Source organism: Symphalangus syndactylus, chromosome 22, assembly GCF_028878055.3.
Source record: "Symphalangus syndactylus isolate Jambi chromosome 22, NHGRI_mSymSyn1-v2.1_pri, whole genome shotgun sequence".
Classification (NCBI taxonomy): Eukaryota; Metazoa; Chordata; class Mammalia; order Primates; family Hylobatidae; genus Symphalangus; species Symphalangus syndactylus.
Genome location: NC_072444.2, coordinates 11,818,365 through 11,834,969, shown reverse-complemented (window position 1 = coordinate 11,834,969; position 16,605 = coordinate 11,818,365). Strand labels below are relative to the sequence as shown.

At 52.4% G+C, this 16,605-nt stretch overlaps 1 protein-coding gene across 7 annotated transcripts; it reads right to left on the bottom strand.

Annotated features, from left to right (window-relative positions):
- Positions 1–1,843: 1,843 nt before the first annotated feature.
- Positions 1,844–16,320, bottom strand: PAQR7 (progestin and adipoQ receptor family member 7). Of its 7 annotated transcripts, XM_063631602.1 has the most exons (5): positions 15,854–16,318; positions 10,961–11,059; positions 6,799–6,885; positions 6,238–6,360; positions 1,844–4,209 (listed from the first exon to the last, which is right to left on the bottom strand). In XM_063631602.1, exon 5 carries the CDS (start codon positions 4,185–4,187, stop codon positions 3,147–3,149), a length of 1,041 nt encoding a protein of 346 aa, XP_063487672.1. In that variant the 5' UTR covers positions 4,188–4,209; positions 6,238–6,360; positions 6,799–6,885; positions 10,961–11,059; positions 15,854–16,318; the 3' UTR covers positions 1,844–3,146. The 7 variants fall into 7 exon arrangements, with proteins under 7 accessions (XP_063487672.1, XP_063487673.1, XP_063487671.1 ...); XM_063631603.1 differs by lacking the exon at positions 6,238–6,360 and having other exon boundaries at positions 15,854–16,320; XM_063631601.1 differs by lacking the exon at positions 6,799–6,885.
- Positions 16,321–16,605: the final 285 nt, after the last annotated feature.

Sequence of the window (16,605 nt, the reverse complement as noted above, 5' to 3'; positions counted from 1 at the left end):
CAAGAGCGGATGCCGGAATCTGCTGTGTGAACGGTTCTCGACAGCCTCAGAAATGTACATTTTCTTTTTGCTACATTGAACATTTCTTACAGTATTACCCCGGGCTTAAGAATTTGTTCGTGTCATTGCTGAATCTTCGCGATCACCCCAAGAAGGAAGTGGCTAAGCCGAGATCAGGCCCGTGGACTCCAGACCAGGGGTCCTCGACCTAAGTGGTTGCCAGACACTCGAGTGTGCGAACAACTTTGGTAATTTTTTTTTTTTTTTTAATATAAGCGTAACTACGAAGCCACATGGGAGAGGATTTTGAAGAGATTAAAATTTGGGGTCAGAAACTAGATTTCAGTCCTGCTTTCACCGTTTACTGTGCCTTGGATTTTAAAGAGGATCAAATGAGGTTTGTGAAAGTACTTTGTGAATTCAGAAAACCCCTTGGAAATGCAAAAATGCTGGCACCCCACCCATCCTTCCATCCTTAACCACAATCTCCATAGATGGAATATATGTGTATTATATGTAATTTTTACATATTGTATATATAAAACAAAATTTTTTTTGAGACAGAGTCTCACTGTCACCCAGGCTGGAGTGCAGTGGCGCTATCTCGGCTCACTGCAGCCCCAACTCCTGGGTTCAAGCGGTTCTTCTGTCTCTGCCTCACTAGTAGCTGGAAGTACAGGCACACGTCACCACACCCAGCTAATTTTTGTATTTTTAGTAGAGACGGGGTTTCACCATATTGGCCAGGCTGGTCTCGAACTCCTGACCTCGTAATCCGCCTGCCTCGGCCTCCCAAAGTGCTGGGATTACAGGCATGAGCCACCGCGCCCGGCCAAAAATTTTTTTAATTTTTTTTTGGTGGAGGGAGGATAGAAGCTCAGCCACCTCTTGCCCAGTCTGCGGCAGGTCAGCCAGGAGCCTCAGCCATCTCCGCAGCCAGAGCCTGTCTTCACGGTGGACAGAGCCGTCTCGCTTTGTCACCTAGGCTCGGGTACAGTGGCACAGTCTCAGCTCACTGCAACCTCAACCTCTTGGGCTCAAGCGATCCTCCTACCTCAGCCTCCCAAGTAGCTGGGACTACAGGTGTGTGCCACCACGCCTGGCTAATTTTTGTATTTTTAGTAGAGATGGGTTTTCGCCATGTTGGCCAGACTGGTCTCAAACTCCTGCCCTCAGGTGATACGCCTGCCTCAGCCTCCCAAAGTGCTGGGATTACAGGCGTGAGCCACCGCGCCTGGCCTGTATCAAAATATTTATTTATATACACATATTTTACGTGTGTGTGTATTTCATAAGGCCCCCCAAGATATTTCAGCAGTGAAGTGATATTTCTAATTAATTTGGGTTTTCTTATCTTCCCAATTTTCCTTCATTGTATATATATTGCTGTGTACTATGGAAAAAGCAGTATTATAAAAGTTAACATAACATACTCCTTTGGTGAGCATGCGACAGGGCTCAATATGTGTGGCGGAGTGTGAACGCCCCTGCCCCCTCCACTAAAAACAAAACAAAGAAAACCCTCCTTAATTGAAGGAAAAACCAAACCAAAAAAGTCTTTGTCAGATTACAAAGTGAGATTATGTATATTTTAAACACATTATTTTAACTATTTATAAAACTTTGGTAATAAAACTGCCCCCACTCCCTTGCCAAACAAATTTTGTATATATAGATATGGTATATAAGGCCACAACCCCATCCCCCAGCAAAGATAAAACCAGAACTGCTCCCTCTACCCTGTGTCCACTCCCAGGGGCCCCAGCTTCCTCCGGAAAACCTCCTGCAGTAATGTGAGCAGGGGCCCCTCCCTGAAACAGGAGACAAAAAACAAAGAGGCGGCTACTGTCACAGTCACTTTATTGCATCCAGGCCATAATCCAGACCACCCCAGCCCCAGCCCCACTTTTCCTTCCGCACCTCTGGGTCTCTGCACAGGTTTCCCTCTGCCTGGAATGCCCTTCCTATTCTCCATCTGCAAACTCCTATTCACACTCCCCAACCTAAGACCCTGACAGTCCCTGGCAGCACAGGTTAATCCCTCTCCAGCACTTCCCTTGACAGTTCATTCTGATATCAAAGCCTTTGTCGGCCAGGCGCGGTGGCTCATGCGGGTAATCCCAGCACTTTGGGAGGCCGAGGTGGGCGGATCACCTGAAGTCAGGAGTTCAAGACCAGCCTGACCAACATGGAGAAACCCCATCTCTACTAAAAATACAGAAAATTAGCCAGGCATGGTGGCACATGCCTGTAACCCCAACTACTCGGGAGGCTGAGGCAGGAAAATCGCTTGAACCCAGGAGGCGGAGGTTGCAGTGAGCTGAGATCACACCATTGCACTCCAGCCTAGCCAACAAGAGCGAAACTCCTCAAAAAAAAAAAAAAAAAAAAGCCTTTGTCATCTTGCATTGATCCACAGGGCCCAGTGGTGACCTGCCTCTGAGCAGAGACCCAGGAAACACTGAATGGATAAATGAATCCTTAACAAGGGAACCAGAAGAGAAGCTGGGAACAGGCCGTGTGGGACACAGAAGCCAGAGCTAGGAGATCTGAGGCTCACTGTCTGGGATGGTGACTGAAGGGGTATGAAGCACTGGATGGGACCCATTTGTATCTGGCACAATCTACTACCTTTGGGGTCTCTCTGCAGCTCCAACACTTGTGGCTGGGATTCAAGGGACAGTAAGATCCTGCATATATTTTGGGCCTGCCCCTTCCGCATCCAGCAACGAAATCTGAGTAGAAGTGTGTTGCCAAGGCCTCCCCTGGCTCAGCTCAAATCTGACTCCGGCCTAAGTTTCACCTCCTGCCTAGACAATCTAGAAGCCCCAATCCTCACCAAGCTGACCCCCAGCCTCACCCCGGTGAGTGGCAGTGGAAGGGCAAGCTGGAGTGGCCCACACCTTTAACTCTTTCCCTCTCCCTGGGCAAGGAGCTGGGGCAGGCCCAGGAGTGGACCCCAGCAACTCCTAGCCAATCCCTAAATCCAAGAATTGGCCAGTGACGCCCTTGGCAGTTGAGTCGTGAACAGGGAGTCGCTGTGGACCAGACACAAACAACTTTACGAGGCCTTGTTCCCACCTGGAGCCAAATCCAGACCCCTGTCCCCCAACTATACTTCCCTCCCTACCAGATGCCATCCCCCTTCACTTGGTCTTCTGATCAAGTTTGCGCTGTACCAGCTGGCTCAGGAGGAACGCAGTGAGGACGCTGCTGCCCACCGTGAGCAGGAAGAGGCCAGCAAAGTTGTGAGGCCAGTGCGTGTGCAGAGGCTCATAGATGGGCCGTCGGGCCTCATAGTCCAGTGCCACAGCCTCCAGCTGAGCCAGCGTGCACAGCACCAAGAAGATGTGGAAAAGTTGGTGGCCCTGCCCGAAGACATGGCAGCTGCCAGGGAACCAGCGCTCGGGCATGAAGGTGGAGAAGAAGGCAGCAGCCAGCAGAAAGAAGACCACCTGGCACTTGTGGTAGAGAAGAGCTGGGTCATCTGTGGCGGGGTCGGAGGACACGAAGATACGATGCACCACAGGACTAATGTCCAGTGCGTAGGCCAGGGCGGAGGGCACCTCCTGGCAGGTGCGGCCCAGCAGGCCTGGTTTCTGGATGTACTTGTTATAGCAGGAGCCAATGCAGGAAAGCCAGGCGAGAAAGGCAGCCATAGGCAGAAAAACAGCCTGCACCTGGGCATGCCAGGCGGGCTCGATAGCATAGTAGAAGTGTGCCAAGGCACTGCCAAACTGGTACACAGCCACCCCCACGTAGTCCAGGAAGAAGAAGCTGTAATGCCAGAACTCAGACTTGGCCTGCAGGAGGTGAGCCAAGGCACTGAAGGAGAGGTAGGTGAAAGAGGCAAGGACAATGAAGAAGAGGGGCAGGGCGTGTGGGTCTCCCCAGAAGTCCACGGTCTCCACAAAGAGGGCCAGCCGCAGCAGCAGTACCAGGGCTGCCAGCAGGTGGGTCCAGACATTCACGGCCTCGTTGTGCTGCTGGAACAGCGTGCGGAAATAGAAGCGCCAGGTCCGATGCAGCGGCCGGTAGCCCGCATAGATGTAGGGCTTCCAGAAGAGTGGCGGCACCTCAGCTCGATCCACCGTGAAGACAGGCTCTGGCTGCAGAGACAGCTGAGGCTCCTGGATGACCTGCCGCAGACTGGGCAGGAGGTAGCCGAGTTTCTGGGCTATGGCCATGGCTGTGGGCCTGGGCAGGGAGCTGGGAGAGAGACCAGAGCAAAGTCAGGGGCCTGGTGTCCTCACCCCCACGAGCAGCAGCTGGGGGACTCTGATACCCAAATCCTACTCCCTCCTCTCCAACGGCCTTATCCTTACACTCGGTTTAAGAACAGAGGACTCGTCCTGTGGAATTCCTCATCTCTGACCTCATGAGAGCAAGGATCCCTGATGTATTCCAGGTACCTAGAACAGCGCCTGACACATAGTAGGTGCTCAATAAATGTTTGAGGAATGTATTAATTAATAAGGCTCCCTGCCTAGTTAATTTCCTTTCCAGTCCAGGCTCTACACAGCAGCACCAGCTGTTTTCTCTCCTCAAGAACAGATCTGGCCATGTGAAACACATGAGAGGGGTGAGGCTCTCTCAGCCCGTGTTCATGACACCATTAGTGTTCATCTGGTGGCAATAATGACCTTGCTAACAGACCCACTGCCTCTACCTATCTAGCTCCTCGAGAGTGGCCAGGGTCCCCTACTGACCCTCTATTACCCTGCATGACCTGGTCCCTGCTACCCTCTCCAGTCTTGTTGCATAACCACAGTGCACTTCAAATCCAGACATAGCCCCACCAACCCCTGGACTGCCCTTTCACATGTCTATAGCTTTACACAAGCCGTTCCCTCTGCCTGAGACATTTTCCTCATCTTGCCTACTAGGCAAACCCCTATTCATCCCTCAAAAACCCATTTCTTGGCTAGGCATGAGGCCTCACTCCTGTAATCCTAGCGCTTTGAGAGACCAAAGCAGGAGGATTGCTTGAGGCCAGGAGTTCAAGACCAGCCTGGGCAACGTAGTGAGATCCTATCTCTACAAAAAAGTTAGCCAGGTGTGGTGGCATGTGCCTGTAGTCCCAGCTGCTGGGGAGTCTGGGGCAGGGGGATCCCTTGAGCCCAGGAATTCGATGTACAGTGATCTACGATCACACTACTACACTCAAGCTTGATCTCAAGCCAGATCCTGTCTCTTAAAAAAACAAACAGGGGCCGGGTGCAGTGGCTCACGTCTGTAATCCCAGCACTTTGGGAGGCCGAGACGGGCGGATCATGAGGTCAGGAGATCGAGACCATCCTGGCTAACGCGGTGAAACCCTGTCTCTACTAAAAATACAAAAATTTAGCTGGGTGAGGTGGGGGGCACCTGTAGTCCCAGCTGCTCGAGGCTGAGGCAGAATGGCATGAACCCGGGGGGCGGAGCCTGCAGTGAGCAGAGATCGCGCCACTGCACTCCAGCCTGGGTGACAGCAAGACTCTGCCTCAAAAAACAAACAAACAAACAAAAAAAAACCCACATTTCTTTTGGGATGCTTTCCCTGGCCTCCTGAACCTCCTACGATGACCCCTCCACTTGAGTGCTTATCATCAGACCATCCTTTGACCATTTTCACACTTCTCGTGATTGTTCGTGTGAGCTCATCAAGGGGAGGCAGTTTGTCTCATTATTTTGTGAATCCCTGGTGCTTAGCAAGTAGCTGGCACTCAATGTTTGCTGAATGAAAGAACAACATGACCAGGCGTGGTGGCTCACGCCTATAATCCCAGCACTTTGGGAGGCTGAGGCAGGCAGATCACCTTGAGGTCGGGAGGTCGAGACCAGCCTGACCAACATGGAGAAATCCCGTCTCTACTAAAAATACAAAACTAGGTCGGTCACGGTGGCTCACGCCTGTAATCCCAGCACTTTGGGAGGCTGAGGCGGGCGGATCATTAGGTCAGGAGATCGAGACCATCCTGGCCGACATGGTGAAACCCTGTCTCTACTAAAATACAAAAAATTAGCCAGGTATGGTGGCAGGCGCCTGCAGTCCCAGCTACTCGGAGAGGCTGAGGCAGGAGAATGGCGTGAACCCGGGAGGCGGAGCTTGCAGTGAGCCAAGATCACGCCACTGCACTCCAGCCTGGGCGACACAGCAAGACTCTGTCACAAAAATAAATAAATAAATAAATAAATAAATAAATAAATAAATAAATAAATAAAAATACAAAACTAGCCGGTCGTGGTGGCACATGCCTGTAAGCCCAGCTACTCCGGAGGCTGAGGCAGGAGAATTACTTGAACCCAGGAGGCGGAGGTTGCGGTGAGCCGAGATCGCACCATTGCACTCCAGCCTGGGCAACAAGAGGGAAACTCCGTCTAAAAAAAAAAAAAGAAAAAAGAAAGAACAACATGACACCATTCTGATAACACTTCATATCCTTCCAGGCCCAACTGAAAAGACCACTTTTTTCCTGAAAGTCCCCATTTAACAACTGATGAATCACACCCTCACTCTCAAAATCCCCTCTCCCGGCCCTCCCCCAACTGCCCGTGGTTGCTAGTTCCAAATAAATCCAACATAACCCCTTACCCTGGCACTCAAGGCCCACATGACCTGCTCCTACTACCCTTATTCCCCACTTAACCCCAATGTCACACCCTGTGCCACCTTCCTTTCCCTGCACTGAAATCCTTTAAGACCAGTACAAGCTGCCACCTCTGGGGCCTCCTTACTGCTCCCCCAATCCCACTTTCCCCTGACCTATAATGGGTTACACAGTTTAACCTTGATTCATTCATTTAACAAACACTTACTGAGCCCTTCTTTGCCTCAGACCCTGTGCTGGATGGGACAAAGAACAGAGTGAAAGATTTGATCCCTGCCCTCAGGAATGTCATGATCTGGCAAAAGATATAGAAACAAAAACAAATCATAGCAAATGCTCACACAGCACCTGCTAGAAGCTTCCCATCAACCCTGAGAGGCAGACACTATCATTATTCCCATTTTCCAGGTAAGGAAACTGAAGTACAGAGAAGTTAAGTGCCTTGCCCACCCACCTAGCCAGGAAGTAGCAGATGGCAGAGGCATGCTCTGAACTCGTCTGGTTTTTTGTGTTTTGTTTGTTTGAGACGGAGTCTCGCTGTGTCACCCAGGCTGGAGTGCAATGGCTCAATCTCGGCTCACTGCAACCTCCACCTCCTGGGTTCAAGCAATTCTCCTCAGCCTCCCGAGTACCTAGGATTACAGATGCCCGCCACCACGCCCAGCTAATTTTTGTATTTTTAGTAGAGACAGGGTTTCACCACATTGGCCAGGCTGGTCTCGAACTCCTGACCTCAGGTGATCCGCCTACCTTGGCCTCCCAAAGTGTTGGGATTACAGGCGTGAGCCACGGCACCCGGCCTTGTTTTGTTTTTAGATAGCGTCTTGCTCTGTCCCCCTGGTTGGAGCACAGTGGTATAATCACAGCTCACTGCAGCCTTGACCTCATGGACTCAGACAATCCTCCTATCAGCCTCCCAAGTGGCTGGGGCTACAGGTACATGTTACCATGCCCAGCTGATTTTTTAAATTTATTTTTACTTTATTATAGAGTCAGGGTCTCACTTTGTTGCCCAGGCTGGTCTCGAACTCCTGGCCTCAAGCTACCCTCCCACTCGGCCTCCCAAAGTGCTGGGATTACAAGTGTGAGCCACTGTGCTCTTAACCACTACCCTAAAATGCACTTTGCAACACAAGGTGGCAAGTGCTATTTATCGTTTCCTAATTATATACTGTTTTACCTGGCTTCAATGACATAATTCAGGCTTACCGTCATTCATTGTATCATTCATTAACTCAAATAGTTATTGAAAAACCTGCCAGACAATCCCTCCCTGCCTGCCAAATAAATTCCCTCCAAACTTACTTATTGGACTCAGTGTTCAGGTTCATCAGATATTTATTGTGACTACCTTTGCACCAGTCACCAGACAAGGAAAAGAGAGTCAGGCAGGATAAAGCATTCATGTTCTCTGCCCCCAGCGGCACTGTGATCACCCCCAAAACCAATCAAATAAGTCACACACAGTCCAAGTAAATGCAGAGTGCTTGCTATGCAAGGGCAGCATCAAGACGACCCCACCCCCACAAGCCCACATCTCCAGAGCCTGATTTGCATTCCTAAGCTCCTCCTATATTAGGATTCTGGCATCAGCCCTGCTCCCCAACCTTTCGTAGTCCAGTGGGGAAGCAGGAGTCGTTACACTGCTGCACAGGGGCTGCTACTTAGGACAACAGGCATGTGCAGGACTCTTCTATTCCCCAGCGAGCCTGGCACAGGGCAGATTTAGGAAGCAGACATTGCTGCTGCACTAATTAACGGGGCCACTTCCATCCAGAGCACAAGACCCCCCTTGGCCAGCCTTGCTGGCTGGGGAGCCAGTACTGGATTTCTCCATCTCCCCAAGAGATGGCTTCAACCTCAACAATCTGGCCCCCACTCTTGTCCACCACTTTGTCTTCCCAACTGAGAACCTTGCAGGGACCAGAAAAGACCTCTGAAAGCATCTTGTGCAACTCTCTTGTTTTACACTTAGGAAAGCAGAGCCCAGAAACTGGAAGGCCTTCCCCAGAGTCCTCACACCCAGCAAGGTTTCTATTCCACTACTGCGGCACAGACCAGCGAATGATGGCGATGGCTGTGCCCTGTGGACAACTAGCTCCTGGGTGCCTGTGATCTGATAAGTCCAGTCCTGTGCTCCATATCCCACTCTTGGAACTTCCCAAGATATAACAGCACATTAAAGACTCTCAGAAGGGCTGGACACGATGGCTCATGCCTGTAATCCCAGCACTTTGGGAGGCGGAGGCAGGCGGATCACTTGCAACCAGGAGTTCGAAACCAGCTTGGGCAACATGGTAAAACCCCGTCTCTATGAAAAAATACAAAAATTAGCCAGGTGTGGTGGAGTGCACCTGTAGTCCCAGCTACTTGGGAAGCTGAGGCAGGAAGATCCCTTGAGCCTCAGAGGCGGAGGTTGCCGGGAGCCAAGATTGTGCCACTGCACTCCAGCCTGGGTGATAGCGTGAGACCCTGTCTCAAAAAAAAAAAAAAAACAAAAAGCTCTAAGAAGTCCTGCAGCAAGGAAGTCGGCTTAGCTTTGTTGAATCAACATTTGCCAAGCTTATGTGACCATGGATTCCTTCCCTAGTAATAATTATATTATAAAGCCAGTTGAGGCCGGGCGCGGTGGCTCACGCCTGTAATCCCAGCACTTTGGGAGGCCGAGGTGGGTGGATCATGAGGTCAAGAGATCGAGACCATTCTGGCCAACATGGTGAAACCCCATCTCTACTAAAAATACAAAAATTAGCAGGGCGTGGTGGCACGTGCCTGTAGTCCCAGCTACTCGGGAAGCTGATGCAGGAGAATGCCTTGAACCTGGGAGGCGGAGGTTGCACTGAGCCAAGATCGCACCACTGCACTCAAGCCTGGGCAACAGAGCGAGACTCCATCTCAAGAAAAAAAAAAAAAAAAAGCCAGTTTAACTGTAGAAAGTGTTTACTATATGCCCACTCTTTACAGTCCTGTTGCAATTAACTCTCATAACTAGCCTGGGAGGTAAGTACTATTCTGCCCATTTTGTTGTTGTGGATAATGAAATTCAGAGAAGTCAAAAGCTCCCAGCTGGGCGCAGTGGCTCACACCTGTAATCCCAGCTCACTGGGAGGCTGAGGTGGGCGGATCACCTGAGGTCAGTAGTTCGAGACCAGCTTGGCCAACATGGGGAAACCCCATGTCTACTAAAAATACGAAAATTAGCCAGGCATGGTGGTGCATGCTTGTAATCCCAGCTACTCAGGAGGCTGAGGCAGGAGAATCACTTGAGCCCAGGGAGCTGAGATTGCAGTGAGCCGAGATCGTGCCAGTGCACTCCAGTCTGGGCAACAAAGTGAGACTCTCTAAAACAAAAAAGAAAGAAAAAAAAAGCTCCTTACCCAAGGTTGGAGGATGGGGGAGGGAGGTGAAGCCAGGACCAGGCTGTAGATGCTTGCAGACACTACTGTTGCCCTGCTCCAGACACACGTGTCTGCATCCTACAGAACAACTTTGCAAAATCCTGGTCTAAAGCAGGCAACCAGGCCCTTTCTGATAAATTACTTTCTTAGGCTTCTAGCAATTCAGTCTCCCTCAGTTGCTGGCTACCTGCTTGCTCCTGATCTTCTCCAGAGAGGCCCTGGCTCAAGCCACTTCCTTAGGTGAGTGACAGCGCTCGCTTATACCTCCCTCCCCCAGACATAATGGGCCCTATGGACAAAACCCGGAGGCAACATGCTAGGATGACAGAGGCCCCGCTGCCCTATTTCCTTCAGACCTCAGCTAGAGGCCTCACTCCCCCTAAGTAGGTCTGTTTTCGGAATTAGTTTCCACCTCCTGACTCCATGGAAAGGGACTCTGATCCAGGGGAAAGGAAAAAGCAGGGGCAGGTGTCAAGCTTGAGCCAGCAGGATGAGGATGGGTATCCAGAGGGCACCATCAGGGCATCCTCTGAGTGGTCAGCCTCTGAGTCGTGTCCCCACCAGGCTGCTGGGCCCTGTCTATTCAGGCAGCTCAGCCCAGCACACCTCCATGGGCCCCTCCAAGTCTGGCAAATTGCACTGGGTACCTGGGGGTTTCTCTCGAGCGTGGGGTCTGGTGACCTCTACTGTGGGACTGGGCAAATTCACCAGATGCTGAGCACTTCCACAGATGAAGGGCACTAGGGGCGGGGCTTCAGGGACAGGGGGTGTCTTGTGTGATGTCACCAGAGGGTGGGGCTAAAGACAACCTCCCACACCTCTCCTCCCCCGCTTCACCACTCCCATAGTGGTGAAATCCATGCTAAACTGTGTGCTCTCCTAGCCAGGCCTCCGCTGCTGCAAGCAGCTCACCATTCATCTCTGCATGAGACTTATGGGGAAACCCAGAGCCAGCTGAAAAGTTTGACTTACCTAAGATCACACAGCAAAGCAAAGGCAAAGGCAAAGCCAGGTGACTAGGGCCTGGTTGATGGTGTCAGGCAAACTTCAGAGGCTCCTGTCCACTACTCACTGGGAATCAGAATGGAAGGAGGTTAGGAATAAAGGAAAAAGCAGACACTATAAAAGTACACAGAGGAGATGGACTCCAGATTCAGACAAACTAGGTTTGACTCCTGATTCCATAACATGCTAGCTGTGTGACCTTAGACAAGTGACTCACCTTCTCTGATCCTTAGCTCCCTCATGGGAATGACAATATTATCTACCTCATAGGTTGCTGTAAAGATTAAACTTATTAGAACAAAGTTTTAGCTTCGTTTAGGGACTCAACAAATATTGCAATTATTATTAACAATAATAGTAGTAGTCTTTGAAATATCCCCAGCCTGAGAGATTTGCTTGGAGTTTTCTAAAAAAACTGTCCTTTTAGCCCTCAATAGCTAGTTCCACTGGATTTGGGGGCCTCGGGAAGTTCACTGTGTGCTTAAACATTTACCTTATCCCTAGGGGTGCAGACCAGGGAAATTTGGCTAGAGTTTGGACTTCCAAGGATACTGACCTTACTTAATCATTAAATTGTTCTTAGCAAAGACCATTCAGAGGAACTGTTCTGAATTCACAGAGCCCTGAAAATTGGTGCTTACCCACAGGCCCGAAACATGGCTAAGAAGTGACAGTCCCAGGGGAAGGGGTCTCAACTCCAGCAGCTCAGAAGCCCTGGAGAGCTCAAGGGCACAAGAGGGTGAACCCAAATTAGCAGGTGATCCAAATGGCATACGGTCTGGCCTGGACATGTCTCGCAGAAGGTTTGGGAGGCTTCTGGGTTGGCTGAACCTCAGAAGTGAGATCTCCAGGGCTCCAGTAGGAGTGCCTCTGTCAGCCTGAGCCGCAACTTCCTCCCTTCCCCTCCCCTCCACTTCCTCACCCCTCCCAATTCATATTCCTCAACTCAAGGTCAGCCCTCCTCACCTCCCTCCTTAACCAAGGCTTGCAAGCCCCAGCCTGCTCTCCAAGGATACACACTGTCAAAGGTTCCCATAACACCCCTGGGGCAAAACAGACCAGGCTGCAGGGAGGTGGTGGATAATGGGCTTATGGAGAGGGAGAGCCCTGGGTTACCCCCATCTCACAGATTTCGCTCAGTGCTCACTATATGCCAGCCTCAATGCTACCCAGGCATTCTGTGTGCTGGGGCACACAGAAGATGAAGCAGACAGGCTCCCTGCCCCGACGGGCTCACCCACACAAATGCCCACGGGGCCTAGGAAGATCCAGCCTGGAGGGAAGCCAGCCAGGTGGTGAGCCTGGAGAACTGGTGAAGGCTGCTGCCCTGGTGGTGGACATCCTCCACTAATCTCGGTAGGCTCTCCGGCAGGCTGTTTCAAGAGAAGCCACAAGCCTCATTTTTATGTCAGGATGAAATTTCGGGTCTGGAATTCACCCGCTGTGTGACTCTGCAACAGTCCCTCAACCTCTCTGAGCTTGTTTCCTCTTTGGAATCAGAGGATTAAAATAGCTGCCTCTTGGGCTCTTGTGGAAGCAAAACAAAGCTATGGATGCCAGGTGTTGGCTCTGGAACAGTGCTGGCTCTGCTGTTTCTGTGGGATTCTCGTCCTGACTCAGCCACTCAATCCCTGTGTGACCTTGCACAAGTCCCTTCCCCTCTTGGCCCTGTTTCTCCAAATGTCAAAGGAGAGAGTAAATTCACCAGTGACTTCCAAGGGCCCTTAGACCCTGGGACAGTCCAAGAATATTTACTTTAGGCCTCCTATGTGCCAGGCGCTGGAGTTTCCTCAGTGACAGAGCCATTTAAACCACTGCCCTCGTAGAACTAACAGCCCAGGGAATTCATACCAATGGTAACACCACAGGATTTTTTTTTTTTTTTTTTTTTTTTGAGACAGGGTCATGCTCTGTCGCCCAGGCTGGAGTGCAGTGGTGCAAACACAGCTCACTGCAGCCTTGACCTCCCAGTCTCTGGTGATCCTTCTTCTTCAGACTCTTGAGTAGTTGGGAATCACAAGTGCACGCTACCATGCCTATTTTTTAAAATTATGTGTAGAGACAATGTCTTGCTATGTTGCCCAGGCTGGTCTCGAACTCCTGGTCTCAAGTCATCCTCCCACCTTGGCCTCCCAAAGTGTTGAGATTATAGGCGTGAGCCACGGTGCCCAGCCAACACCTCAATATATTAATACCCTGCCCTCCTGGAGCTTACCCTCCCTCCTGGAGCTAAATAACACCTATTATAAGCATTATTTGGTTACAATCCCACTTCCTCTTTTGCCTCCTCCTTGGCATGCAAAATATTCATTGTTGCCTCTCTGGGCCCTGATTGTTCAGCACATTCTCTTAAAGACAACTTTTTCTCAGCATGGAAGGCAAAGTCTAACCCCATTAGATACAAATAATAAGGCCAGACCAATGTCAATACTAGGGCTGTTGGAGGAAAACCCTCTTGAAGGGTCTTTAGTGAAGATGACCCAATATGGCACATGAAATATCATTAATGAGATTAGGTGCTACCATTCATAATATATAGTGGCTGGGTGTTTACCAAGAACTTTCACATACATATTACCTCTCCCACACAACTCTCTGGATCCACAGCCAACCTGGAGGCCCAGCCCCAGAGGCCAGAGGGCAGAGCACATCTATCTGACTCCAAAACCAGCGCTCTTGCCCTTTGTCCACCATGGGCAACTCCCAGGCACCCAGTGGTGACCACAGATTATACAGGCAAAGTTTTCATCCCTGGCTGGCCTCCCAGTCTCTTAGCAACTGGGTCACCTCCCTCAATGCAAGCTAACTCCCCAACTTGGTCCAAAGTGTTTAAAGAAAAAGTCCCTACATGTCTTCCAAAACTGAACAGAAACTGTTTTTTTTTTGTTTTTTTTTTTTTTGTAATTTTGGCACTTGGGGCTTCTGTGTATTTGTACTGGAAAATGTGATCAGAATGAAATAAGTAATTCTTTCTGTTCTTGAGATAGGGTCTCACTCTGTCACCAGGCTGAAGTGCAGTGCAGCGATCACTGCAGCCTCAACTGCCCAGGCTCAAGCGATCCTCCCACCTCAGCCTCCTGAATAGCCCTGACCACAGGCAAACAATACCACGCCTGGTTAATTTTTTTATTATGTGTAGAGACAAGGTCTCACTATGTTGCCCAGGCTGGTCTTGAATTCCTGGGCTTGAGCAATCCTCCCGCCCTGGCCTCTCAAAGTGCTGGGGTTACAATCATGAGCCACTGTGCCCAGCCTAATTCTTTTCTTTTTTTTTATTTTTTGAGACAAAGTTTCGCTCTTGTTGCCCAGGCTAAAGTACAATGGTATGATCTCGGCTCACTGCAACCTCCGCCTCCCGGGTTCAAGCGATTCTCCTGCCTCAGTCTCCTGAGTAGCTGGGATTACAGGCATGCACCACCACGCCCGGCTGATTTTGTGTTTTTAGTAGAGATGGGGTTTCTCCGTGTTGGTCAAGCTGGTCTCAAACTCCCAACCGACCTCAGGTGATCCGCCTGCCTCGGCCTCCCAAAGTGCTGGGATTACAGGTGTGAGCCACCACGCCCGGCCTTTATTTTTTTTTTTGAAACAGGGTCTATGCTCTGTCCCCCAGGCTGGAGTACAGTGGCACCATCTCGGCTCACTGCAACCTTGAACTCCCACCTTAAGCCATCCTCTCACCTCAGCCTCCCAAAGCGCTGGGATTACAAGTGTGAGCTCCCACGGATGGCCTGAAAAAGCAGTTCTTAAAGAAATTATTCTGTGGAGCTGAGACAACTGCTCTGAGGAGGGGGAATCTCTCAGGCCCAGAGAGGTTGGGTGAACGAGCTATAGTCACCCAGCATGGGGCACAGAAAAAGGATCTGAGCTTCACTGCTGACCAGCAAGGAACCCTCTGGGCAGAGAAGCTAAGGCTGGAGAGGGGCAGCCTCTCAACGAAAGGACCCAGAGGTAGCACAGGCCTCATGACCAGAGGCTGGGTCCCTCTCTCCGATAGGAGCTCAGACTTGGGGTCCTGGGCTGTCCACCCAGGAGCAGCCAGACTCCGAATCCATCAAACTCTTCAGACTCCGAGGCCTTGGCTTGACCTAGCCCCACAGGCCTCCTCCAGGGGCTGCCACAGGGCCATTTCTGGAGGTCTTCAAAGCCCGCAGCCTTGAGGCAAGTGCTGTGGGTTTTCCGCTTCCCTCACTGTGTGTGGGGGACCCCCAGGCTCTCCTGACACCAGGGGAGGCTCCCCCATCCCCCAAGGTGTCTAGCAGCTTCGGCCCATGGAGCAAGTGCCCCTCTTGGCCCCCAGCAGTGCTATTCCCACTGTTCCTGGATCCCTAAGTGAGACTCCTTCACATCAGCCGGTTCTGGGCACCCACACCCCTTCCTGTCCCGGTCTCACCTAGATTCCTCCTCCAGAAAGCAGTGAGCTCCCTGACTGTCCTCCTCCAGGAAGGCAGCGGCCTTCCCCGGGCCAGACGCCCCTGCCCACTCCCTGCCCTCCATCCTTCACTCTCTCCAGGCAGCGCTCCCCTCCCCTGCTCACTGGACAAACAGGCTTTCAGGGCCCCCATCCGCATCCTCCTCAGCCGTGCTCCTTCTGCTCCTCCCACCCTTCCCAAGACGCCCCCAACCAGCGAGCTCCTCCTTCCTGCGCCCTCCGCTGGCTGCTTCCCCGGGCGGGCGTCCTCTCACTTATCCCAGGTGCTCTCCTCCGGCTCCGCGTCCTGCCTGTCTTCCCCGGGTCCCAAGTCCGCCCCTGCCCCGCGGAACCCTGCCCTTTCCACGTCCAGCCCCGCAGCCCCGCCGCGCCCCGTGGAGAGCACCCTCGTCTGCGGCCAGCCGGGCCTTCCCGTCTTGGCAGCCCCGTACCTGAGCCGGAGCGGAGCTGGGAGGGCCGCGGCTGCCGAGTCGGCGGAGCTGGCAGATAAAGGGGCGGCCGGGCAGCCGCCCCGCCCCAAGCCGGGTGAGGGCGGGCTGCCTCGCGCGCTCTGGCTGCAGCCGCCTCCCCGGGCCTGGGCGACGCCAAGCGCCCCGCACCCCGCCCGCCGCGCACAAGCAGCTCTGCCCCGCCAGGCCCACGTGTTGCACGCGCGGGAGAGGGGTCGGCCGCGCAGAGGCGGCGTCTCAGGACTTCCTGTGGCGTCACACAGATGGGGAGACCGAGGCTCGGGAGTGGACTCCCCGGGCTCCTCGGCGCAGAGCTGCGGCCGCGTTTCTCGCACTTCGGGACGACGGGAAGCGCAGGCTCCGGCTTCTGGGCCCGGCTGACCCTGGGAGGGTGGGGGAGGGCGGCCGCAGGAGAGTGGCTGCGTTTCCCAGCTAGAGCCCGGCCGGCCCCTACGCTCACTCAGCCCACCCCGCCCCCTGCTCGCGAGGCCACTCTGCTCGAGATACGCCCCGGCGTTCGCACCTTCATTTCTCTGCTGGGGCAGCTCCACCCCCTCCTTGGGCACCCCTGGCTTCTTCAAGTTCCCACCCGAAACTCGCCCCTCGGGCAGCTTTCCCGGCTCTGCCCAGCTGAGTGCACCCAGCCTGGACCTGTATTCAAACACCCACTCTCTACCCTCTGGTGTTACACCTTCCCGGCCCTGGGAGCACCTGACGGGTGAGGAATCCCTCCA